Source organism: Pelophylax lessonae, assembly GCF_965119305.1.
Source record: "Pelophylax lessonae genome assembly, chromosome: 4".
Lineage (NCBI taxonomy): Eukaryota > Metazoa > Chordata > Amphibia > Anura > Ranidae > Pelophylax > Pelophylax lessonae.
The window spans coordinates 91,383,554-91,409,671 of NC_138771.1; the positions used below are offsets into that span (position 1 = coordinate 91,383,554).

The 26,118-nt window shown below is 43.8% G+C and overlaps 1 protein-coding gene across 2 annotated transcripts in view; it reads right to left on the reverse strand.

Annotated features, from left to right (window-relative positions):
- MYO5C (myosin VC) overlaps positions 1-26,118 on the reverse strand; it is a 231,607-nt gene that overhangs the window by 59,959 nt on the left and 145,530 nt on the right. For both annotated transcript variants that reach the window (XM_082256678.1, XM_082256677.1), the window contains exons 19-25: positions 19,415-19,626; positions 18,663-18,828; positions 17,680-17,826; positions 12,813-12,977; positions 10,380-10,473; positions 10,226-10,289; positions 8,768-8,948 (exon numbers count right to left, since the gene is read on the reverse strand). In XM_082256678.1, coding sequence (XP_082112804.1) covers positions 8,768-8,948; positions 10,226-10,289; positions 10,380-10,473; positions 12,813-12,977; positions 17,680-17,826; positions 18,663-18,828; positions 19,415-19,626 — 1,029 coding nt within the window. The remainder of the gene's footprint in view (positions 1-8,767; positions 8,949-10,225; positions 10,290-10,379; positions 10,474-12,812; positions 12,978-17,679; positions 17,827-18,662; positions 18,829-19,414; positions 19,627-26,118) is intronic.

A 26,118-nucleotide genomic window follows, 5' to 3' on the forward strand; every position in this document is an offset into this window, starting at 1 on the left:
GCCTGTGTCTAAACACAGCGCGCGCGCTTCCGAAACCTCGTGCACGAAATCACGTAGTACTACGTGATTTTGCGCAGCCGAGCCGCCCTGCTGCAGTAATACTACGGTGGGCGGTCGGCAAGAGGTTAAACAGGCAAAAGCATCTTTATTGAAGTGTAAGGCAGGCCATAAATGTTTTGAATTGTGTATGGGCAGGCTGAAGGTACCAAGTTGATAAATCGATTAACTTGGATACAACCAGCCTGCTGGGTTTTACCTGAGATTACCGCTTTAGGCTGTTATAGCCGCTTGCAATATTCACTGTCTTCTCCCAGCAGGGACGGCTTCCCCTGCCACGAGAAGACAATGGCTCAGCACCACTGTCTGTGTTGATGGGGAAATAACTGAATTTTTGTAAAATCTTACCGTAAAATTATTTTCTCTGAGTCCTCTGACAATCGCCGCCCACTCATACAGTCTTCACCAATAGGGTATTGACTTCCTCTCTGCAGGAGTAGCTAGGCATAAGACTTGTTAAGAACAAAGCATTTACATAGTCACACCCATGGGGGCTGTCCCACTGGTCCAATACCCCCCTGCAATAGCCATCCCAACTCAGTTTGGTAGCAAGCAATTAAGTGTATAAGAACCCCAAAAGAGGGGCGGGGGCGGCGACTGTCGGAGGACAAAAATTCCGTTTTCTTTTACGTCCTCCAAAAGTCGCCGCCCACTCATACAGTCTTCACCAATGGGGATGTCCCAAAGCAGTGTAGACATGAGGGGTGGGCAACGCAACCGTCAGAAAGGCAACGTGGTACCCACATCAGAGAAAGGAACCTTACATGAACAGCAAGGGAACCTCCTGGGCAACAAAAAAAGCTCAACAGGAGCAACAACCCAGGAAAGCAAATAACCAAGGGGGTAAACAACCCCAACAGGGACCCGCAAAAAACAGGGTCCCCTACGGCACTGCCGCGCAGAGAACTTTGCGGTCAAAGGAGGCATCAGCTGATGCCAGAACATCAATTTTGTAGAGTTTGGAAAAGGTGTGCACTGACGACCAAGTCGCAGCCTTGCACACCTGGGCCACCGAGGCCTGATGCCGGAAGGCCCAGGACGCACTCACCGATCTGGTAGAGTGTGCCTTGACAGGGAAGGGCGGTACCCGTTCCTTCAACGAATAGGCCTGTACAATTTTCTGTCTGATCCATTTTTAAATGGTCGCCGCAGACGCAGCCATACCCTTCCGAGGAATCCAATTTCCGAAAGGATTCGGTCGACGACAGGTAAACCCTGATCGCCCTGACAACATCCAAAGAATGCAAGGCAACCTCCTTAGGATGCTTAGGATTCGCACAGAGCAAAGGTAACACAATGTCCTCATTGAGGTGAAAATCCGAAACCACCTTTGGAAGAAAGAACGGGATAGGTCGCAAGAACACCTTATCCCTATGAACCACCAGGTAAGGGGAGCGGCAGGACAACACTGCCAATTCTGACACTTTGCGAGCCGAAGTGATCGCCACCAGAAAGGCAACCTTTCTAGACAGCAGAGGTAACGAAATTTCCCTGTTGTTTTCAAACGGGGAACGTTGTAACACAGACAGAACCAAGTTCAAGTCCCAAGGAGGTAGAGGCTCCCTTCTAGGAGGGGCCAAGTGACGCACACCTTGAATAAAGGTGCGAATCAAAGAATTAGACGCCACAGGGCGCTGAAAAAGAACAGCCAGTGCAGATACCTGGCCCTTAATCATGGCCAATGCCAGGCGCTGGTCCACACCAGACTGAAGGAAAGCCAGCACTCTCGACCAACGAGTAAGAACGAGGAGAGAAGCCCCTGGACTCACACCAGGCAAAATAGGCTTTCCATGTACGGTAATAAATCTTACCAGACAAGGCTTTTCTAGCCTTGAGTAAAGTAGGAATGACCTCTGAGGAGAGACCCCTGTCTCTCAGGACCTGGCTTTCAACAGCCATGCCGTTAAAGCCAGCGACTGTAAAGCAGGATGGAAGATCGGTCCCTGAGACAGAAGATCTTCTCGCATTGGCAGCCGCCACGGAGGCTGGACGGCCAGGTGAATGATGTCCACGTACCAATACCGGCGTGGCCAGTCCGGCGCCACCAGAATCACCAATGTTGGTTCCGAGGCCAACCTGCGAAGGAACCTGGACAACAACTGAATCGGAGGAAAGGCATATATCAGACGATACTGATGCCAAGGCACCACCAGCGCATCCGCAGCGTCTGCCAGAGGATCGCGCGTTCTTGCCACAAACCTTTCCACCTTGTTGTTCAGCCGAGACGCGAACAGATCCACATCCGGGGATCCCCACCTCACACACAGCATTTGAAACATCTCCGGGTGCAGGGACCATTCCCCCTGGTCCAGGGTCTGGCGGCTCAGATAATCGGCCTGCCAATTCTCTACACACGGAATGTGAACTGCCGATATCGCCGGAACATGAGTCTTGGCCGAAGACAGAATACTGGTCACTTCCTGGGCCGCCCAGGCACTCCTGGTGCCCCCTTGATGGTTGATGTAAGCCACCGCAGTGGCATTGTCCTTCTGCACCCGAACAGGACGGCCCTGGAGACGATCTGACCAGTGGAGCAGGCACAGCCTGATCGCTCTCAATTCCAAAATGTTTATCGGAAGGGAGGATTCAGGCTGGCATCTGTGGTTATCACCGTCCACAGAATTGGCCGGAAGGATTTTCCCTCCGACACAGCCGGGGACTGAAGCCACCACAAGAGATCCATTCTGGTTTGGCGACACAGAGACACTCTCAGGTCCAAGGACTGAGGAAGTCTGTCCCACCTGGCCAGGATCTCCACTTGGAGAGATCGCGTGTGAAACTGTGCAAATGGTATCGCCTCGAAGGCTGATACCATCAACCCCAGGGACCGCATACAGGTCCTGAGTGACGAGGATTCTTGTCCCTGAGGGACCTGACCTCGGACTGCAGTGTCCGGAGCTTGTCCTCTGGTAAGAACACCTTTGCTTGAGCAGAGTCCAGAACCATTCCCAAATATGGGAGACGAACCGAAGGAAACAAGGTCGACTTCTGAACGTTGATGGTCAAACCAAAAACCCCTGGAGCGTCTGGACCGTAGTGGACAGATCGCGCAACAGGCTCTGACTGGCACTCGATCTTAACAGGAGATCGTCCAGATATCCCAAGACTGCAAAACCCTGTGCCCGCAACAGGCCCAGAACAGGCACCAACACTTTGGTAAAGACCCTTGGTGCCGAAGCGAGACCAAAAGGTAACGCCACAAACTGTCAATGATCCTCCGCGATAGCGAATCGGAGGTACCTCTGATGACCCTCGAAAATGGGGATGCGCAGAAACGCATCCTTCAGGTTGATAGAGGCCAGGAATTCTCCCGGACTCAGGGAGGCCACCACCGAGCTGAGCGATTTCATGCGGAACTTTCGAACGCGCACAAAGCGGTTCAGAGCTTTTAAGTCCAGAATCGGACGCACTTTGCCCTCCTTTCTGGGCACAGTGAACAGATTGGAGTAGAACCCCCGAAACCTGTCCCGATGAGGCACCGGGACGATTACCCCCTGGGCGAGGAGATCCTGTACCGCTTGATGCAGGTCTTGTAACCGCCCTGGGGTCAAATGAAGATTTATGGGGAAAGAATCTGTCTGCCGGCCGTGAAAGAAATTCGATCTTGTACCCTGATCGAAAGATTTCCTGAACCCACCTGTCCTGTTTCAGAAAATAAAATCATAAAATAGAAGAAGAAGGCTGAGACTGTAGCCCCAGCACAGGGAAGCCTATCTACTCCTGAACTAGGCAGAAGATAAACTGAGTTGGGATGGCTATTGCAGGGGGGTATTGGACCAATGGGACAGCCCCCATGGGTGTGACTATGTAAATGCTTTGTTATTAACAAGTCTTATGCCTAGCTACTCCTGCGGAGAGGAAGTCAATACCCCATTGGTGAAGACTGTATGAGTGGGCGGCGACTGTCGGAGGACGTAAGAGAAAAAGCTAATTTCTTTCCACTCTGTGTATGGCCGGTCTAAAACTTCAGCACCTTCAGTTTCCATCTACCATAGTGATTGTAATCTCTAAATTTGAATGGGTCTCTGTTTTTGCTCAGATAACAGAGCCTGTGTATATTGGGAGTACTAGTAATGGAGTCCTGGGCTCATCCAACTGGTTGCTATGGATTACTGCACTTTTGCATAAACTTTCTAAACATGCACAAATGTAAGTTCTGATATCATCAACCTTCTATTAACCTGAACTATAAATCTGATCTACAAACAGTGCACACCTACTGACCAAACATATGTTTATCTACAAATGATGAAAGCCGCACCTTACATAGTAATTATTATTCAAACCTGGAACCAGGTCATCCAAGGGAAGGAAGGTTCTTTCACCTAACAAGCTGATTATATAATGGAAATTCCCTTGCTGATTTACTCATGTTGCCGAGGGGAATCTTCTGATGCACAAGGACAATATCTACAATTCCTGGCAGCAATGCGGGGCAGAAATGTAACATTCCTCACGCTCGCTAGTTCGTCCTGGAATAGGCGGGAGTAGGTGTGCAGTTTCTGTCTTTGTTAAAAGCAGTGAAAGCACAATTTGTAACCGGTCCTTACATAGAGTGGGTTTGCTTTTGAAAATGTTGGAATTACTCCAGAAAAAAAGTTACAAACAACAACATTTTTTTTTTTTTTTTACAGGAGGTAATGTCCTTCAAATTCATACACCCCAGTAAGGGGCAAGTACTGATCAGTGTATGTGATGCATGTAATGGGATTACATTTATTCCTGTTTCAACATATCATTATCTATGCTTTTTTACACATTTAGATACCTGCAAATGTGACAGGATTTCACAGAGAATTATTGGCTGCACTGACCACATTATCTAAGCTTTTTAAATATCTTTAATGTTTGTAGTGAACCAGCACAAACATTTGTTTAAAACAACTCCCACAAGGTAGGGTCATGGCTCTGAATATGATGATGTTACACAACTTTCTTTACCTTGCCCAAGTCTTGCCTATCCCTATTCCATCCTATTGGCTTCCAGTAATGCAGAGGCTAATCTTACATTTTGTCTGGAAGGGTACCTTCCCGCGAGTGGCTAAAACAATCTTACAAAGACCCAAGCTATAAGGATGTCTGGGCCTGCACCTTCTCCATAGGTACTACCAGGCAGCCCATCTCACCTAAGTAGTACAGTGGTAGTCCACCAAGGGGGCCCCCTTTGTGTCTCATTGGAAGCAAACCTTTGCTCCCCTGTGTCTCGATAGGCATGGACTTTTCATCTCTGTAATTGTTACAGCAGTTATGACACTATTCCCATGCAAAATCCCCTAATGGATGTAACACTCAATACATCCCAGTTTGTTGTGTATGGGGCTGTGTAGCCGAAGACCAATCAGGGTGCCCATACTGACCCATGTCCACAGTCAAATGCAGCTACAAAGGGCACATAAGCATCAAAACTGGATCACTGAGTAATGGAAGAATGGTCTGAGGAACACAACAACAAGTTGACTTGGCCTCCAAATTCTCCAGTTCTTAATTCAATCAAGCTCAGACGCCGCACACAAGAATAGGGACCTGCATTGTAGGCAGTCTTTCCCACGGGGGGAATATACCAGGCGGCTGTCGGCTATGTAGGGGGTTTTCTTTTGGTGAGAGAAGCTGGATTAGCAGAGACACATTATCGTATGAGATGGGTTATGTAGATGTGGTGTTCCCATATTGTGATTGAACCTTTTTATATCCTTGGGCTAATTATTGCTGTTTTACTCATATTGCTTGTTCGATGACTTTGGGACTGCTGATTCCTGGGCATGCCACCTATCTGGGTTTCTTGAGTGTTATCCTTGCTCCTTGGATGTAATTGGATGTAGTGAATTTTGACTCTCCCTTTGCTCTTCCCTTTGATACTCTGACTTTATTGAATGGGTTTTTTGTCAGTTTTTTTCTTGCTGGCTGGTCCTGTCATATAGCAGATATCCCCCTTTTGGATTATGGTGGGTCCATATACTTTAGCGCCCTCTTCTCTTGTTTGTTTAATAACACTATACATGGCAAGTCTTGGTTTCGTCTTCTTTTTTTGGAAGGTGTGTTGCTTTTTTCTTGTCTCCCCCTTTCTTGATAGTGGCATTGTGACTGAATGTATTTATATATTTGATTTGTATGTAGTTCATAGAATAAGTTATGCTCATATACCTTTTAGCATTTAGGCATGCCGACTTATCTGGTGTCCATACCTGCCCACAGGGATAAGCATTCTGTTTATCAGCCTTACTTGCTTCCTCTCTCAATGTTGGAGGATCTACATGCTATTGGTGAGCCTATGGTATAATTTGTATTATGTTTAGTATTTCTGTCTGGGAAGACGTTTGCATTTTCGTATGTGCAGTAACCTGAAAACTCCTGCCGTGGTCATGCAGCTGGTGCGCATTGGTGCCAGGCAGGCTATTTTAACTGTCTATGTCATTCGGTCAGTGCAGTTTGGTCTTATCCACTCCTGAGCATCTGTTCCTGTATTTGATCCTCTGTTACTGACCCCTGCTGTACCTGAACCTACCCAAATGCTGCCCGTACCTACCCCTGGCTTGCCTCTGGACTACTCTTCTGCCTGCTCCCCTGGATGATCTGCCTTGCTGTTACTGACCGCGGCCCAGTTCCTGACTACCCTGCTGCCTGCCGTCTGCTTCTCTATCTGCTCAAACATTGCCAACCTGGACTGTCTAACCTTGTCCTTGCCCACATACCCGCATCAGCACCAGTGGACTCATGCTTGCCTCCAGCCTGGTCCTACCGCCTATGTGCACCCCACTTGTCTTTGCACATCACAACGCACATCTGCATGTGCTGGGAGAAGGTTTTATAGGCACTCATGCCACTCTGTGCTTCAGCACTCCCATGCCTTACCAGGGCTCTTGAGCCAGAGCTGTAAGAGAGGCCTACCTCTGCGCTTCAGACTCCATCACCAGATACATTACAATTTCTATTATTATTCTTTTTGATTTATAATATTGTTTTTACTATGAATCATGATTATCTAGCTTCCCTCACCTCCTGAAGATGCAGGGCACCCCACGAAATATATTGAGGCTTTGCCTTCATCTGGACAACATCCCAAGCACAGGGGGAAGTAATTGGATACTACTGTCTTTTTGTACCATACTTTTTTAGGTTTCTGTGCTTATGAATATTATTTGAAGGGAGGTTCTATATCGGGCATCACTAAATGGTGGCCCGCCGTCTGCGTCTGGCCCAAGCTACTGCCCTATCTGGACCGCCGCGCCCACGCCATTTAGGTGATGATTTTGTCCCCCAGCCTCCGCCGCTGTCATTACAGAGCAGAGCGGACGGCGGGAGGCGGGACAATTCTGAACTGGGGGCGGGACTAGCACTGCCTGTAGAGAGGCAGCTGCCTAAACTAACTTTTCACATTAACCAGGAGGTGATTGGCTGCTAATATGAAAGCTTAACCTGGCAGCTCCTGCACCCCATCCAGTGCTGCTGTGCCTCTACATTCATTTCAGGATTGTCTCGCCCCCTTCTCTCCACTCTGTTTAAGGTAGGAGAGTGAAGGGAGGAAAGGACATGGCTGTGGACTTGTGAAGGATGGGGAGCAGGGTCAAGTAAAGGGAGCAGTGCTGTGTGTGGGAGGAGGGGGGGTCATGTAAAGGAGGCAGTGCTGTGTGTGGGAGGAGGGGGGGTCATGTAAAGGAGGCAGTGCTGTGTGTGGGAGGAGGGGGGGTCATGTACAGGGGGCAGTGCTGGGGGGGTATAAAGGGGGCAGTGCTGTAGGGGGAATGTGAAGAGGGCAGTGCTGGGGGAGGGGGGGAATTGAAGGAGGACAATGTTGTGTGGGGGGGGGGGTGAAAGGGGGGACAGTGTTGTGTGGGGAATGTGAGGGGGGACAGTGTTGTGGGGGGGGGGGGGGTATAAAGGGGGCAGTGCCTTGGGGGGATGTTGAGGGGACAGCAAATTTACACTGTTATACAGTGCTGTGTTGTCACATGAAAAAATATAATAAATATTTACAAAAATGTGAGGGTGTGCTCACTTTTGTGAGATACTGTATATATATATATATATATATATATATATATATATATATATATATATATATATATATATATATATATATTGCTACAGGGTCGTTTAAATACATAACAACAAAGTAGAACAAAGTAGTAGTGTGTTGGAATTCTGTCTAGAACATTATAGATAGATTGCAATTTCATACATCCATGTAGTGCATTCAATAGGAAGGGTGTAACACATAGGAGTTGATTTACTAAAGGCAAATATACTGTGCACTGCAAGTGTACTTGCTCCAAAGCTTAGTAAATGCGGTAAAACTTCACTTTGCAAAGAATACTCAATCCCATGCAGGGAAAATAAACAAAACAGCATTTTTGTACATGATTGGATGATTGAAACCAGCAGAGCTTCCCCTCAGATCCAGAGCAAATGCACTTAAAGTGCACTTTCAGTGCACAGTATATTTGCCTTGCGTGGGAATTTTCCCTTAGCTTAGTGAAATGAGGTGAATGAGGTTAAGCTCTGCTGACTTCAATCATCCAATCATGAGCAAGCAAAAGTACAGTTTTATTTTATTTTTTTTCATTTTTCTTGCATATATTTTGGTATTCTTTGCAAAGCGAATTTCCACCACATTTATTAAGCTATAGGCAAACTTTCCTTGCAAAGTGAACAGTCTATTTGCCTTTAGTAAATCAACCCCATAGACTGACATCAGGACTTGACCTTTTCTTACCTTTGCCTGGTTAGAGAGCTGAGCTACTTGCAGTATAAGTTCATCATTATGGGCTGTCTGTTCCTCTACCTCTTTCACTAGCTTTTTGTTTTTTCCTTTCAGGATCTCAATCTCCTCCTTCAGTTGTTTTATCTGTTTTTCATAATCTTTTCTCTGGATTTCAAAATGTTTTTCAAGCTTCCTATGAAAAAAAAACAAAAAAAAAAAAAAAAAAAAACAACATAAATCCCCGCCCGACATGTTACACCTAAACCAATATCTATGATCCAAAAAGAAAGCCCCCTCTGTAACACATATATGTCCTGCAGGTGACTTTGGGAATTTTAAAATATGACATATTTACTATTATAATGCTATAAAAAAATGTATTTAAAAATACATATATGCTTCAAGTTTCAATTCTTAGTTGTTTAATCCTGTCCCTTTAAAAATCTGTGTACATTAAATCCCCACAAGTACCTTATGCCTCGTTTCCACTGAGTGGTACGGTATGGTTCGGTTCAGTACGGTACGGTTCGGAACGTTACACATTGCGTTTCCACTGCCAATAGTACCCTTTCATGATAGGCGTGGTGTAGCAGGAAAGCTGTGATAGACGATTCTCTGTCAAAGTTCTGCAGAGTGTAGCTCCACCCTGTTGGTACGGTACTAATGTGCTTGGTACCCCAATGAAAGGGTACCAAAAAAGTGGTACGGTACGGTTCGGAATTAGGGTACCATTCATAATGGAAACGGCATAAATAGCGTACCGTACCGAACCGAACCGTGCCAGAAAACTCAGAAAACTGGAAACAAGCCATTAGAGATCCCCATCTGCAATAATGTAATTTATGTCTACAATTTATTCTGCTCTCTCAATATCTCCCTTTATAGGCATGCATTTAGATGCAATGACAGCAGAGAGTGTAAGTGATGATGGGCGATGAGCCTGAATTTAAAAACACAACCCCAACATCCCTTTAGATGAGCATGTTCCTCCCTGCTCGTTACCGATGGTGCAGACTTTAGCTGTTCTGATCAGTTGCCTGATTACTGTTCTAGATGCAGGTCAGATAGAATGTAACCATAAATGATGGGCAGAATGCATAGCTAAAATCTACACCAGCAAGAGGCCAGGTCCATCCCTGGAACATGCACATGTAAAGGGTGCCCAGGGATGTGTTCTTTTACTTTTGCACACACAAAGAAGAAAAATATTTATTAACACTAATTCAGTGTTTTGAGTGAGTGATTCATTCTCTTTATTAATACTTTCTGAAATTAATGTGATTTTAGTATTCCTTTAATGAAAACATTATTAAAAGCAACCTACAAAAAATCTAAGTAGGTAAAAATTGTATGTGAAATTAGCTCCACTTCCATAACCCTTCAGAGCATGCCCTTCAACAAGGGAGCCCAGTTTGTTTCTTTATTCATGATAAGAAAGCAGTCATCACATATGAAATGAGCTATACATACACTCTTTGCTTTCCCTCTTTCTCAACATCTGTAAACAGCTGGCTGGTAAGTTCATTCATTTTATCTGTGCAGAAAGAAAAAGCAGCACAAGCTTTGATTATATCTGCAAACCTAGCAATAATATAAAAGTTCTATTAGTCTGAAAACTCGTTACCCTTCATCTCTTGGGTTGTTTTCTCTAGTTGGGTCTCCAGTCTTTGCTTATGTTCCTGAAGATCTGCGTTCTGAGCTTGTAGTTTTGATATTTTCTAATACAAGAGAGAAATTCACACAATCACAGTGATGATAAAACATCCAGGGAATTACTTATTCTTTCCAAAGTAAAACACAGTGGGGGAGATTTACTAAATCAAGAGCCCCGCGAATGCATGGTAGCCAATCAGCTTCTAACTTCAGTTTGTTCAATTAGGCTTTGACAATAAAACCTGGAAGCTGATTGGTTTCTATGCAGAGCCGCACCAGATTTTGCACTCTAGTTTTAGTAAATCTCCCCCACAGTACAACATGTGGGAGTGCAATGTTCCTTAGTGCACAGGTATAAGTGCATTGCACATTAATTTTTAATGGTATGCCAAAGCACTGCGTTATAGCGCACCACCACACAAATGTGAACACTCCGTGCACAGTGTTGGAAAAATGGTGCAAGTATGATTTTACCTGCATTACAGTGGTTTGAGAGCTCATTGAAAACTAAAGTGGTTGTAAACCTCAGACATGAAATATGAAGAAAGCATATCCCCCATAGTGTGTCTCAATTAAGAGCCCTAAGTGTCATTCTGTTGAAATATTTTCCTTACACCAAGTGATAGACCAACACAAAGTGGCACATAATTGTGAAGTGGAAGGAAAATGATAAATGGTTTTCACATTTTTTACAAATAAATATCTGAAAATTGTGGCGTGCATTTGTATTCAGCCCCCTGAGTCAGTACTTTGTAGAACCACCTTTTGCTGCAATTACAGCTGCAAGTCTTTTTGGGGATGTCTCTACCAGCTTTGCACATCTAGAGAGTGACATTTTTGCTCATTCTTCTTTGCAAAATAGCTCAAGCTCTGTCAGATTGGATGGAGAGTGTCTGTGAACAGCAATTTTCAAGTCTTGCCACGGATTCTCAATTGGATTTAGGTCTGGACTTTAGCTATGCCATTCTAACACATAAATATGCTTTGATCTAAAACATTCCATTTTAGCTCTGGTTGTAGGTTTACGGTCGTTGTCCTGCTGGAAGGTGAACCTCTGGCCCAGTTTCAAGTCTTTTTCAGACTGTAGCAGATTTTCTTCTAAGATTGCCCTGTATTTGGCTCCATCCATCTTCCCATCAACTCTGACCAACTTCCCTGCCCCAAGCATCCCCACAACACGATGCTGCCCCCACCATGTTTCATCATGTGTTCTGGGTGATGTGGAGTGTTAGTTTTCCACCACACATAACGTTTTGCTTTTAGGTTAAATTTTGGTCTGATCTGACCACAGCTCCTTCTTCCACATGTTTGCTGTGTCCCCCACATGGCTTCTTTCAAACTGCAAATAGGACTTCTTATGGCTTTCTTTCAACAATGGCTTTCTTCTTGCCACCCTTCCATAAAGGGCAGATTTGTGGAGTGCACAACTAATAGTTGTCCTGTGGACATATTCTGTGGATTGAACAGTGCTCCGTGAGATGTTCAAAGCTTGGGATCTTTTTTTTTATAACCTAACCCTGCTTTAAACATCTCCACAACTTTATCCCTGACCTGTCTGGTGTGTTCCTTGGCCTTCATGACGTTGTTTGCTCACGAAGGTTCTCTAAAAAAAACCTCTGAGGGCTCCACAGAACAGCAGTATTTATACTGAGATTAAATTACACACAGGTGGATTCTATTTACTAATAAGGTGACTTCTGAAAGCAATTGGTTCCACTAGATTTTAGTTAGGGGTATCAGAGTAAAGGGGGCTGAATACAAATGTACACCACACTTCTCACATATTTACTCGTAAAAAAATGTTGAAAACGATTTATCATTTTTTTTTCACTTCACAATGTGCCACTTTGTGTTGGTCTTTCACATAAAATCCCAATAAAATACATTTAGGTTTTTGGTTGTATCATGACAAAATGTGGAAAATTTCGAGGGGTATAAATACTTTTTCAAGGCAATGTACAGCTATATGTATATGTATATGTATGATCCAGCTATATGGGCAAGAATCCTATTTGTCCTGTTTCTGCATATATATATGGCTAAATATGGAAACATATAGTTATCAAACTTATTTATCACATCTATATATCTAGACAATGACCAAATACAAAGCTGGTGAAATCATCCGACATCCAGTCCCAGGCCATTACAATTTATTCACAAAAACAGATTCATTTCAGTTGGATTATATAGAAAGACGTGTGTGTATGATAAGCAAAGCCTTGCATTTAAATGGTATACACAAATGCTGTCTGACATGAGGATAAGTGTGCCCTCTAGTGGCAGAATAACTATTGACATGAAAAAACATGCCACAATGAAGACAAAGTACATTGCTCCCTTCAGCTACCGTATCACACTGCTATATAGAAGAGCGATGTTATAAAGAACAAAGGGCACTGACCTGTTCAGTGTCATCTCTGTATTTCTTCCCCTTTTCCTCCTGTGACTTCAACTGCGTAACGGATTTTTCCAGATCTGATTCGAGTTTATGAAGTTTATCAACGTCATGTGAGTGAGTGGAAGCCAAACTAGTCAATCTTTCCACTAATCCATGGTTTTCTTTGTTCTGAAACGGTATTTGCAGTACTGGTATGAATACGCTTAAAGCATCTAAAGCAAACTATACCCAGTAAAAGTAAAAAATATGTAAATCCAAAATTTTATATTCTTGATAAGTGCCTGCTGTAGCATGTACTCGTGTGAAAATGTATCCTGTTCTCTTTGTATTGCTTCCTTTGTGTGAAATCCCTGGTGTTCCTGTGCTTTTCTATTAAGAACTGGCCACACTAGGCATAATTACTTAGTGTGGTCAGTTCCCTGGCTGTAATGAGAACTTATAAAATAGGGGAAAAGAAGGTATTTTTTTTTTTTTTAAATATGTATACACACATGTTGCATTTCATTTCTATTTAAAACTCAATGGGTTGTTTTACAAGGTGAGGGTTTACATGTACTTTAAGGCATTTACCTATGCAATGTTTAAGTATATATATATATATATATATATATATATATATATATATATGTTCTTCCAGAAGCACGAGGTCAGGCACTGATGTTGGACAAGAAGGCCTGCCTCGCAGTCTGCACTCTAATTCATCCCAAAGCTGTTCTATTCGGTTGAGGTCAGGACATGGGCCAGTCAAGTTCCTCCACCCCAAACTCACTCATCCATGTCTTTATGAACCTTGCTTTGTGCTCTGGTCGAAATAATTTGGTGGAGGGGGGATTATGGTGTGGAGTTGTTTTTCAGGGGTTGGGCTTGGTCCTTTAGTTCCAGTGAAGGGAACTCTTAAGGCGTCAGCATACCAAGACATTTTGGCCAATTTCATGCTCCCAACACTGTGGTAACAGTTTGGGGATGGCCCCTTCCTGTTCCAACATGACTGTGCACCAGTGCACAAAGCAAGGTCCATAAAGACGTGGATGAGCGAGTTTGGGGTGGAGGAACTTGACTGGCCTGCACAGAGTCCTGACCTCAACCCCATAGAACACCTTTGGGATGAATTAGCCTTCTCATCCAACATCAATGCCTGACCTCACAAATGCGCTTCTTGAAGAATGGTCAAACATTCCCATTGACACACTCCTAAACCTTGTGGACAGCCTTCCCAGAAGAGCAGAAGCTGTTATAGCTGCAAAGGGTGGGGCAACTCAATAAAGACTGGGATGCCATTAAAGTTCATGTGCGTGTAAAGGCACATGAATATATATATTATATACACTGCTCAAAAAAATAAAATAAAGGAACACTTTTTAATCAGAGTATAGCATTGAGTCAATTAAACTCCTGGGATATTGATCTGGTCAGTTAGGTAGCAGAGGGGGTTGTTAATCATATCTAGCTGCTTTGGTTTTAATGAAATTAACAACAGGTGCACTAGATGGACAACAATGAGGGGACCTCCAAAACAGGAATGGTTTTACAGGTGGAGGCCACTGAAATTTTTCTTCCCTACTCCTTTTTTCTGACTGTTTTTCACTAGTTTTGCATTTGGCTAGGGTCAGTGTCACCACTGGTAACATGAGGCAATACCTGGACCCTATAGAGGTTGCACAGGCAGTCCAACTCCACCAGGATGGCACATTAATATGTGCCATTGCCAGAAGGTTTGTGGTGTCTCCCAGCACAGTCTCAAGAGCATAGAGAAGACTCCAGGAGACAGACAGTTACTCTAGGTGAGCTGGACAGGGCCAAAGAAGGTCCTCAACCCATCAGCAGGACCGGTATCTGCTCCTTTGTGTAAGAAGGAACAGGGTGAGCATTGCCAGAACCCTACAAAATTACCTTCAGCAGGCTACAGGTGTAAATGTCTCTGACCAAACAATCAGAAACCAATTTCACAAGGGTGGCCTGATGGCTCGACATCCTCTAGTAGGCCCTTTGCTCACTGCCCGTCACTGTGGAGCTCGATTGGCATTTGCCATTGAACACCAGAATTGTCAGATCTGCCAATGGCACCATGTGCTTTTTACAGGTGAGAGCAGGTTCATCCTGAGCACATGTGACAGATGTGAAAAGGTCTGGAGAAGCTGTGAAAAATGTTATGCTGCCTGTAACATCGTTTAGCATGACCAGTTTGGTGGTGGGTCAGTGATGGTCTTTGGAGGCATATCTATGGAGGGACACACAGAACTCTACAGGCTAGACAATGGCATCCTGACTGCCATTAAGTATCAGGATGAAATCTTTGGACCCATTGTCAGACCCTACGCTGGTGCAGTGGTTCCTCCTGGTGCACAACAATACCCGGCCTCATGTGGGGAGAGTATGTAGCCAGTTCCTGGAGGATGAAGGAATTGATACCATTAACTACTTAAGCCCCGGAGGATTTTCCTGCTAAACGACCAGGGGGTATTTTGCGATTCGGCACTGCGTGATTTTAACAGACAATTGCGCGGTCGTGCGACGCTGTATCTAAACGAATTTGGCGTCCTTTTTTTCCCACAAACAGAGCTTTCTTTTGGTGGTATTTGATCACCCGTGCGATTTTTACTTTTTGCGCTATAAACAAAAAAAGAGCATACATTTTGCAAAAATAACAATATTTTTCACATTTTTTTATATGAAATTCCCCAAAAAAAGAAATGTACAAATCAAAATTTTTTTAAATTTTCGGCCAATTTGTTTTATGCTACCTATGTTCGGTAAAAAAAATCGCAAAAAGCGTATTTTGATTGGTTTGCGCAAAAGTTATTGCGTTTACTAACAAAGGGAAAGATTTCTGTCATTTTTGGTGTTTTTTTTTAACGTGTAATGGCGGTGATCTGCGATTTTTTTTGCGGTACTGCGACATTGGGGCGGACAGATCGGACCCTTGACTGACATTTTTGACACTTTTGGGGTTACCAGTGACATTTCTACAGTAATCAGTGCTATATATATATGCACTGTTACTGTAAAAATACACTGGTAGTGAAGGGGTTAACTTTATTTGGGAGGGAGGGGCTGTGTGTATCCCTAGGGGCGTGCTTTCTACTGTGATTGGCTGTGGCTTGAGCTGTAAGGACACTGATCAACGGATCTACATAGTAGATCCATGTGATCAGTGTTTTTACAGCGAGGAGAATGACAGGTGGCTTGTTTACACAAGCTGCCTGACATTCTCCCTCTCCCCCGCCGATCGCCGAGTGACCGGCGGACATCGGGTCCGCTGGGCACACGCGCGGGGGGGTCCGTGACCGCGCGGGAGCGGGAGCGCGCCTCCGCGGGCGCGCGCTCGCTCCCCAGAGCCTCACAGGCGAGCGACGTAGACCTACGTCACTCTGCCTGTGAGGGGCTGATTGCCGCAGTAAATATACTGTGAGCAGTCGGCAAGCGGTTAAATGGCCCCCACACTCGCCTGACCTAAATCCAATAGAAGACCTCTGGAACATTATGTTTTGGTCCATCTGACGCCGCCAGGTTGCACCTCAGTCTGTTCAGGAGCTCAGTAATGCCCTGGTCCAGATCTGGGAAATACCCCAGGACACCATCCGTCATCTCATTAGGAGTATGCCACGACAGTGTCAGGTTTGCATCCAAGCACATGGGGGCCATACAAACTACTGGGTACCATTTTGAATGGCTGCAATGAAATTTCAGCAAAATGGACTAGCCTGCTGCATAATTTTTTCACTTTGTTTTTCAGGGTGTCTTTGAATTCAGCTCTCAGTAGGATGATAATTTTGCGGCATCCTTTTGTTCCTAACACATTACCCAATCCATATCAGTATAGATATCCAACATGAGATTATTCCTCATTGAGATCTGATGTGTTTTCAAAGTGATTTGTTTGAGTATTGTATATAGCCAAAGCCTTTAGAATTTAGTTTTGGATGGGGTTTTACAATAATGTACAGTTTTTTAATAATCCCACAAGTCTACACTGATTATATTTGCAGGTCATCAATAGTAGGTTTAGTGTGAGGTTTCTAACTTGCAGATCCTTAGAGTCCGTTCACACTATGGCGACACGACTCTGCACTACTTCGGGAGGCGACTTGTCAGTCCCGTGCACCGCGACTTGCACACGACTTGCACGGACTTCATATAATGAATGTCTATGCAAGTCGCTCCGAGATCGCCCTGAAGTAGTACAGGAACCTTTTTCTAAGTCGGAGTGACTTGTGTCGCTCGTATTAGAACGGGTCCTGTAGCAGTCAATGGACCGCGAGGGACCGCGACTTGTCGGGCTGTCAAGTCGCCTGACAAGTCGCGGCAGTGTGAATGGGCTCTTAAAGTGATTGTAAAGTCTCAATTTTTATTTATTTTTTGTTAAAAATAACAAACATGTTATACTTACCTGCTCTGTGCAGTTGGTTTTGCACAGAGCAGCTCTGATCCTCCTCTTCTCGGGTCCCTCTTTGGCACTCCTGGCCCCTCCCTCCTGCCGAGTGCACCCACAGCAAGCAGCTTTGCTATAGGGGCACCCAAACCAAGTGTGAATGGACACACAGAGTTGCCACCTGGCCCGGCCCCGCCCCCTCTCTCTTCATTGGCTCACTGACTTTAGTTGACAACAGCTGGAGCCAATCGCACCGCACTACCATCTCAGCCAATGAGGAGGGGTCTCGGGCAGCTGAGTCTCTTATCCAACATCACTGGATAGGGATGGGTTCAGGTATTAGGGGGGCTGCTGCACACAGAAGGCTTTTTATCATATTGCATAGAATGCATTAAGATAAAAACCTCCTGCCTTTAAGAAATGCACACCATTGTTCGTGGTTTTTATAGACATTCTATGAAAACTGAAATGGTAGACTCTCAAATTAACAGAAAATGCTACCTGATCTTCAAGCTTCTTCTGCAGTCTCTGCACCCTATAGGACAGTTGAATGTTCATTACAAAGCGCCTGATGTTCTGGAACCTCCGCCGTGCAAGCCAAGCACGTGCATACTTCTGTAGAATCAATGCCTTGTGCTCCTCACGCATCTTTTAAAGGAAATTATTATGATTGTTAAAGATTATCAAAATAAAGTAAGTTCAAAATTATTCCTAATGCTCCAGAACAGATTAGACATGTTAGTGTGGGGTTACCTGTCTGATAAATCCTTACCTGTACATACTGCCTGCTATTCTACCCGCTGTACTCCTAATCCACACATAATGCCCACTGTCATTCTCTCTGTACTCCTTACCTGCACATACTGCCTACTGGCATACTCGTTTTACTGCTGATCTGCACATATTGCCCACTATCATACACTCTGGACTCTTCTCTTGCACATACTTCCCACTGTTGCACCCTTTGTACTGCTTCTCTATACTTACTGCCTGCTGTCATACCCTCTGGACTCCTTTTTTGCACATTCTGCCCACTCTCATTTCCCTGCCCTCCTCTCCCGCACTTACAGTATATCATTGGTCATACTCTCCTCGATCCTGTGCATCATATACTGGCGGCTGTCATACCCTTACCATACTATTCTGCTAAAACAAATCTTTAGCACGGTGTGTAATATCCTCACCCTTCTGGAATGGGCACACTTTTGCTAGTATATATAATAATTGTCCAGCCCTTGGCAACACCACCAATACGAAGGGGATTTTTAAATCTCTTTTCTCCTCCTTGCTAGGTATTTCCTCATCCCTGTCCTCTCCAGCTATTGTAGAGGATGGTCAATCACACACTCAAAGTAACTCAAAGTAACAAAGATAATTAGAGTTCTAATAATAGATAATAAGAATGAAATCTCTAAAAATCTCTATCATATCAATGGAAAACATGTTGCCAGCCGATACATTTGAGGACAGTCTCATAAACTTACCTTGCGATACTTCTTTCTAGCCAAGTAACCTCGTGTGTATGCTTGTATGGTCACAGCAGCTACTAGTATAAGCTGGTAAATACGGCGGACTAGAAAACCTCGGGAGTATTTCTGAATGATGATGGCAGCCCAGGTGTGTTTAATGGCAGTTGCAGTTATTGCTTGCCTAGAAATAAATTTAAAAAAACTAATTTAAGTTTAGACTATACTTATTGATGTTGCCATGCAGAATTCTCATTTCCTCCAGGTTATTAAGAGGTAACTCCACTTTTCTGATCGTATTTTACATTACACCCATATTGAGGGGGTAACATGAAACATGGTCAGCATGCACAGCCCCTGCAATAGAGGCATTGTAGTTCTTAATGGAGCACAAGTGTGGTGACATCACTGCAGCTGTAGCCCAATGGTTCTTCCTCCAACCCCTAACAGAAGGTTGGTACCTCTATACAGACCTCAGCTGGAGGAATAATCTGCAGGAGCATCACATTGCACCCAGGATCCATTGATTGCCACTAAAATGCTTTGCAGGTTTGAATGCAAAAGAATAATATATGTCCATTTATGCTATTTGCAAAATGGGCAATTTATTTTTTCTTTGCAAAAGGTGGGTTTCTTCTTTACGTGATGTTTTACAATCATGCACAAAACATGTAGGAGCTTTCAATTTACAATCAACACTCATAAAAATGAAAACACAAATCTGGTTGGGTGCTATGGTTGGCTTTGAAGTCATTTAAAATTGGGTTTACCTGACGGCCCTCTGTCCTCTGACATACTGCTGTATGACAATGGCGGCATTTCTAGCACGCAGGAACTTCTTGCGTTGCACCCAGCCTCGCATATTCTTCTGGATTGTGACACAGGCATTTCTTAGCTTATCAGATCTTAGTTTTTCTAAGTATGCCACTTGGCCAGCTCTGAAGAAGATTTTAGTCTTTCCAAACACATACTGGTTGGAGTCCTGAAAACAAGGTGAGACCAAAAACAGACAAACTGTAAGAGTGAAGGACTATTTTGCCACCAAAACCACCATTGGTAGTGCCATCATATGCAAGTCTTTAAAGAAAAGAAAGTTGAGCAAAAGTACTGAAGGAGTAGTGATTTAGAGATAACCATTCCCTGTCAGATATTTTCCCTTTAGTTGGGTACGGAGTGCTATTAACATTTAGAGCAGTGTGAGCCAAGGGATGAATGCCCAGAACAAAAGTAGTCTGCATTCCTGGGTGCATACTGCCTGGAATGTTCACATTACTCAAGCGCACCGTCCAATAGCAGCAGCTTTCAGCCTCTCAGAGTTTTACAGGTTGCTAACAGCGGTGCTGTATGGTGCACCTGTGCTTTCCTTCCGCACCAAACGCCAGGATCTCATGCACTGGGGCAAATAGGCCAGTGTACATGAAGCCTAATAAGGACTAGTTTCATAGCAAGACACAGTTTAACCTGTAAATACTCCTGACAACAATAATGGTGTTCTTTAGGTAAACCATATATTTAAAATACAGTCTGTGAAATAAAATAAATTCACATGGACTGTTTATTGAGTTGTTAATAATTAATTATGATTTGTGCCCAGCTGGCAGCAATAATTCTGCAGACCGTTAGTCAAGGTCAAGCATTTTACTTCTGACAAGAGTTTGTGAAATGATAATGAACAATCTGCAATGCAATGCTTACATTTAAATTTATAGAATTGTACACACTTGTTTGTGCCCTGTGTGGAGTTGCTGTGCTTTTTTGTACTTTCATACAGGTCAATGTGAAGGTATTTCAAACACAAGTATTTTTTCTCAGTAAGCACCTGAAAGACATTCCTGAGTCTGAAATTCATGTACACAATGAGACTGTTAAGAGCAGTATCACAAAATACTGTATATGTGGGTAGGATATACACAGTATATATGCCAAATTAGCCATTTCCCTCCCCAGTGTCATGTGACTCATTAGTGTTACAATGTCTCAGGTGTGAATGGGGAGCAGGTGTGTTAAATTAGGTGTTATTGCTCTCACTTTCTCATACTGGTCACTGGAAGTTCAACATGGCACCTAATGGCAAAGAACTCTCTAAGGATCTGAAAAAAAAAAAAAAATAATTGTTGCTCTACATAAAGATGGTCTAGGCTATAAGAAGATTGCCAAGACCCTGACACTGAGCTGCAGCACGGTGGCCAAGACCATACAGTGGTTTAGCAGGACAGGTTCCACTCAAAACAGGCCTCGCCATGGTCGACCAAAGAAGTGGAATACAAGTGCTCAGCCTCATATCCAGAGGCTGTCTTTGGGAATAGACTTATGAGTGCTGCTAGCATTGCTGCAGAGGTTGAAGGGGTGGGGGGGTCAGCCTGTCATTGCTCAGACCATACGCCGCACTCTGCATCAAATTGGTCTGCATGGCTGTCATCCCAGAGAAGGAAGCCTCTTCTAAAGATGATGCACAAGAAAGCTTGCAAACAGTTTGCTGAAGACAATCAGACGAAGGACATGGATTACTGGAACCATGTCCTGTGGTCTGATGAGACCAAGATAAACTTATTTGGTTCAGATGGTGTCAAGCGTGTGTGGTGGCAACCAGATGAAGAGTACAAAGACAAGTGTGTCTTGCCTACAGTCAAGCATGGTGGTGAGAGTATCATCGTCTGGGGCTGCATGAGTGCTGCAGGCACTGGGGAAATACAGTTCATTGAGGGAACCATGAATGCCAACATGTACTGTGACATACTGAAACAGAGCATGATCCCCTCCCTTTGGAGACTGGGCAGTATTCCAACATGATAACGACCCCAAACACACCTCCAAAACGACCACTGCCTTGCTAAAGAGGCTGAGGGTAAAGGTGATGGACTGGCCAAGCATGTCTCCAGACCTAAACCCTATTGAGCATCTGTGGGGCATCCTCAATTAGAAGGTGGAGGAGCACAAGGTCTCTAACATCCACCAGCTCTGTGATGTCATCATGAAGGAGTGGAAGAGGACTCCAGTGGCAACCTGTGAAACTCTGGTGCACTCAATGCCCAAGAAGGTTAAGGCAGTGCTGGAAAATAATGGTGGCCACAATTTGGACATTTTCACTTAGGGGTATACTTACTTTTGTTGACAGCGGTTTAGACATTAATGGCACAAAGTGTGTTGAGTTATTTTGAGGGGACAGCAAATTTACACTGTTATACAAGCTGTACACTCACTACTTTACATTGTAGCAAAGTGTCATTTCTGCAGTGTTGTCCCATGAAAAGATATAATAAAATATTTACAAAAATGTGAAGGGTGTACTCACTTTTTTTTTTACTGTGCATATATATATATATATATATATATATATATATATATATATATTGTGACAGGAAGTCAGCTAAATCTGGGAATGTAGTCACAGGAAGGAGATACATTTCCACCTGATTGAGAAGTCCATTAATTAATTTAGGGTGTTGGCTACAGAGCTAGCCAGCAGGAAGTTGAAAGGCCTTCACCTGTTCAGAATGAGGGAGTTAAGGCTCTATAATTTGTTTAGAGAAAGTCCTATTGTTTGCTGCCTCCAGAAGCTGCATCCTGAAGCCATGTGGGCTGGGAGCAGGAGGACAGTCAGCGTGTGCCTCCCGACAGGATGTGTGGGCCTGGGAGAAGACCCCCCGGAGTGATGTGTGCCCGGGACGGTAACCAAGGGTGAATACGTCTCAAAGGTGAGAAGACGAACTGTTGATTTGAAAGAAACAAAGGACTGTGTTGCCCTGTGAAGCTATTATAAAAGGACTATTGAGTGTCCGCTGTAGGACAAGGAAGTCTGCCCGACGGTAGGTTGGAGACAGACACTTAGGCAGGTTCCAGTTGTGAGAAGGTAGCCGCCCACAGAGGCAAGGATTTATTTTCTGTCAGGATCTTCTCTCCTGCACACATAGATTGTGCAATCTCATGCACCAGACAAAGTTCATCAAACATTTGCACTTCCTTGCAGGGATCTTCGCTTCTGCCCACTGCATACCTCCACCATATGTAAGGGATTAGCTCGGTGGCGGGTGTGGATGACCCCTTGGGGGGTGCGTTTTCCCAGAGAGGTAGCCGACAAGTGCTTGCAAACAAACAGTGTGGTTTATTAAATGGTGTTTTCTTCACCAGGCTGTATGCAGCAAAACATCCAAAATAAAATAAAACAGAAAATAAATCCTTGCCTCTGTGGGCGGCTACCTTCTCACAACTGGAACCTGCCTAAGTGTCTGTCTCCAACCTACCGTCGGGCAGACTTCCTTGTCCTACAGCGGACACTCAATAGTCCTTTTATAATAGCTTCACAGGGCAACACAGTCCTTTGTTTCTTTCAAATCAACAGTTCGTCTTCTCACCTTTGAGACGTATTCACCCTTGGTTACCGTCCCGGGCACACATCACTCCGGGGGGTCTTCTCCCAGGCCCACACATCCTGTCGGGAGGCACACGCTGACTGTCCTCCTGCTCCCAGCCCACATGGCTTCAGGATGCAGCTTCTGGAGGCAGCAAACAATAGGACTTTCTCTAAACAAATTATAGAGCCTTAACTCCCTCATTCTGAACAGGTGAAGGCCTTTCAACTTCCTGCTGGCTAGCTCTGTAGCCAACACCCTAAATTAATTAATGGACTTCTCAATCAGGTGGAAATGTATCTCCTTCCTGTGACTACATTCCCAGATTTAGCTGACTTCCTGTCACAATATATATATATATATATACACATACAGTATATATATATATATATATATATATATATATATACCCACACACACAGTGCATACATAAAATATTCAGACCCCCTTCACTTTTTTCAATTTTGCTATGTTGCAGCCTGATACCACAGTTTAAATTCTTTTTTTCTCATTATACTACACTATTATACCCCACAATTTACCCCATATAATATATCCCATTATTGACAAAGTGAAAACAGAATTTTACAAATGTCTGTAAATGTATTAAACGAAAAAAGTGAGGTATCACATGTACTTTCGTTTTTAGACCCTTTACTCAGTACCTTGTTAGGCACCTTTGGCAGCAATTACAGCCTTGAATCTTTTTGGGTATGAACGGACAGGCTTTGCACACCTGGATTGGGGGCCATTCTTCTTTAGGATTCTAGGACATTCACAGAGTTGTCCCTAAACCACTCCTGTTTTGTCCTGGCTGTGTGCTTAGGATCGTCATCATGTTGGAAGGTGTTCGAACCTTCAGCCCTTTCTGAGATCCTGAGCGCTGTAGAACAGGTTTTCATTAGGGATATCTCTGTATTTTGCTCCATTCAGCTTTCCCTCAACCCTGAACAGTCTCCCAGTCCCTGCTGCTGAAAAACACCCCCACAGCATAATGCTACCACAACCATGCTTCATTGCTGGGATGGTATTGGGTATGTGATGAACTGTGCCTGGTTTCCTCTAGACATAACATTGAGAATTGAGGCCAAACATCCCTATCTTTGTTTCATCAGACCTGAGAATCTGGTTCCTCATAGTCTAAGAGTCTTTCAGGTTCTTTTTTTGCAAACTCCAAGCGAGCTTTCATGTGTTTTGCACTGAAGAGAGTGTTTCGTCTAGCCACTCTGCCATAAAGCCCAGATCTGTGGCGGGATGCAGTGATGGTTGTCCTTCTAGGAACTTTGTTCTATCTCCACACAGGATCTCTGTAGTTCAAAGAGACTATCAGGTCTCTCTTACTAATGCCCAGTACACACGATCCGAAAATCGGACGACGCTCTGTTCGTTTTTGTTTGGTTGCTAGGAACTCTCAATTATATTCGCAAATGGGAGAGGTTACTTACGATACGAATTTTCTCGGACGATGATTCAAAAGCTTCCGGTATGCGTAACCACGCCGTAGCGTGTGAGGGGAAATGATGTCTACTGCTCACCATTTTTTTCGGACAAACAACATACTGATAATACGATTATCGTACGATGTGTTATAATACGATCAAAATTTTTATGCTTGCACGACCGGATAATATCGGGCGAACTGTCATGATTGCCTCTTGTAAGCTGTGTACTAATAATCAGATTATCGTCCGATCTTTTCACAAGCGTTATTTTTCATCCGATTTTCGGATCATGTGTACGGGCCTTAAGGCCCTTCTCCCCTGATTGCTGATTTTCCCTGATTGCTCAGTTTGGCCGGGTGACCAGCTCTTGGAAGTGTCCTGGTTGCAATAAACTTCTTCCATTTGAGGATTATGGAGGCCACTATGCTCTTAAGAACCTTCAGTGCAGTAGAACTTTTTTGTAGCCTTCCCAAGATCTGTGCGTTACAAAAAACCTGTCTCTGAGCTCTGCGGGTAGTTCCCTTTGACCTCATGGCTTTTGCTCTGATACAGTATGCATTGTCAGCTGTGAGTCTTTTTATAGAGGAGAGGTGTGTGTCTTTCCAAATCATGTTCAATCAATTTAATATTCCACAAGTGGACTCCAGTCAAAGTGTAGAGACATCTCAGCAACAATCAAGAGAAATGGGAGGCACCTGAGCTACATTTCAGGTGTTGTTACAAAGGGTCTGAATACTTATGCCAATGTGATATTTTAGTTTTTCCTTTTTCATACAGTTGCAAACATTTCTAAAATTCTGTTTTCAGTTTGTCATCATGGGGTACTGAGTGTAGCTTAAGGAGAAAAATTTATTTAAACAACTGTAGTATCAGGCTGCAGCATATCCGAATTGAAAAAAGTGGAGGGAGGATGAATACTTTTTGAATGCATTGTAAATAAAGCTTATTCACACATAAAAGTCAGTAAATCCGAAAGTGCTAACAATCCTAAATTACAAAAAGATTAAAATGTGCAAATTGAAATTGACACAAACGGTGCTTAAGTGCAGAATTTTTTCAGCCTCCCTGTGAACATAGGCCCCTGAGCAGACACACATTCTATTCTTATTATAGTAACTACTGTATTAATCTGAGCTATAACTATTTCTGCTATAATATTTCTTTGGTTTGTAGGCCACCTACTGGTTAAAAACCTGATTACATTGAAAGTGCTGACCTAGTTAGAACTGTTAAATACTCCGACACAATTACCATGAAATCTGTGAAACCGATCATTCAATACACATAATATCTAAAACATATCTATATGTACCTGAAAAAAATCAAACACTTGGTTGTTTTACAAAATGAAAATAGACTGTTTATTATGCAAGGATATGGAACTTTGCAAGGGAATGTTCCCTTAGCTTATTAAATGTGGTGAAAATTCACTTTGCAAAGAAAACCCAATCACGTGCAAGCAAAATAAAAAAACTTGCAAATAATAAACCAAAAATATTCCCCATGCTACCCCCAAAGTAAAAGAAAAATTAAAAATAATTTGTGCTTGCACATGACTGAATGATGGAAGCCAGTAAAGCTTTACCACATTTGCTAAGTTAACCACCTAAGCCCCGGAAGGTTTACCCCCCTTTAGGACCAGGCCATTTTTTGCAATACGGCACTACATTAATTTAACTGACA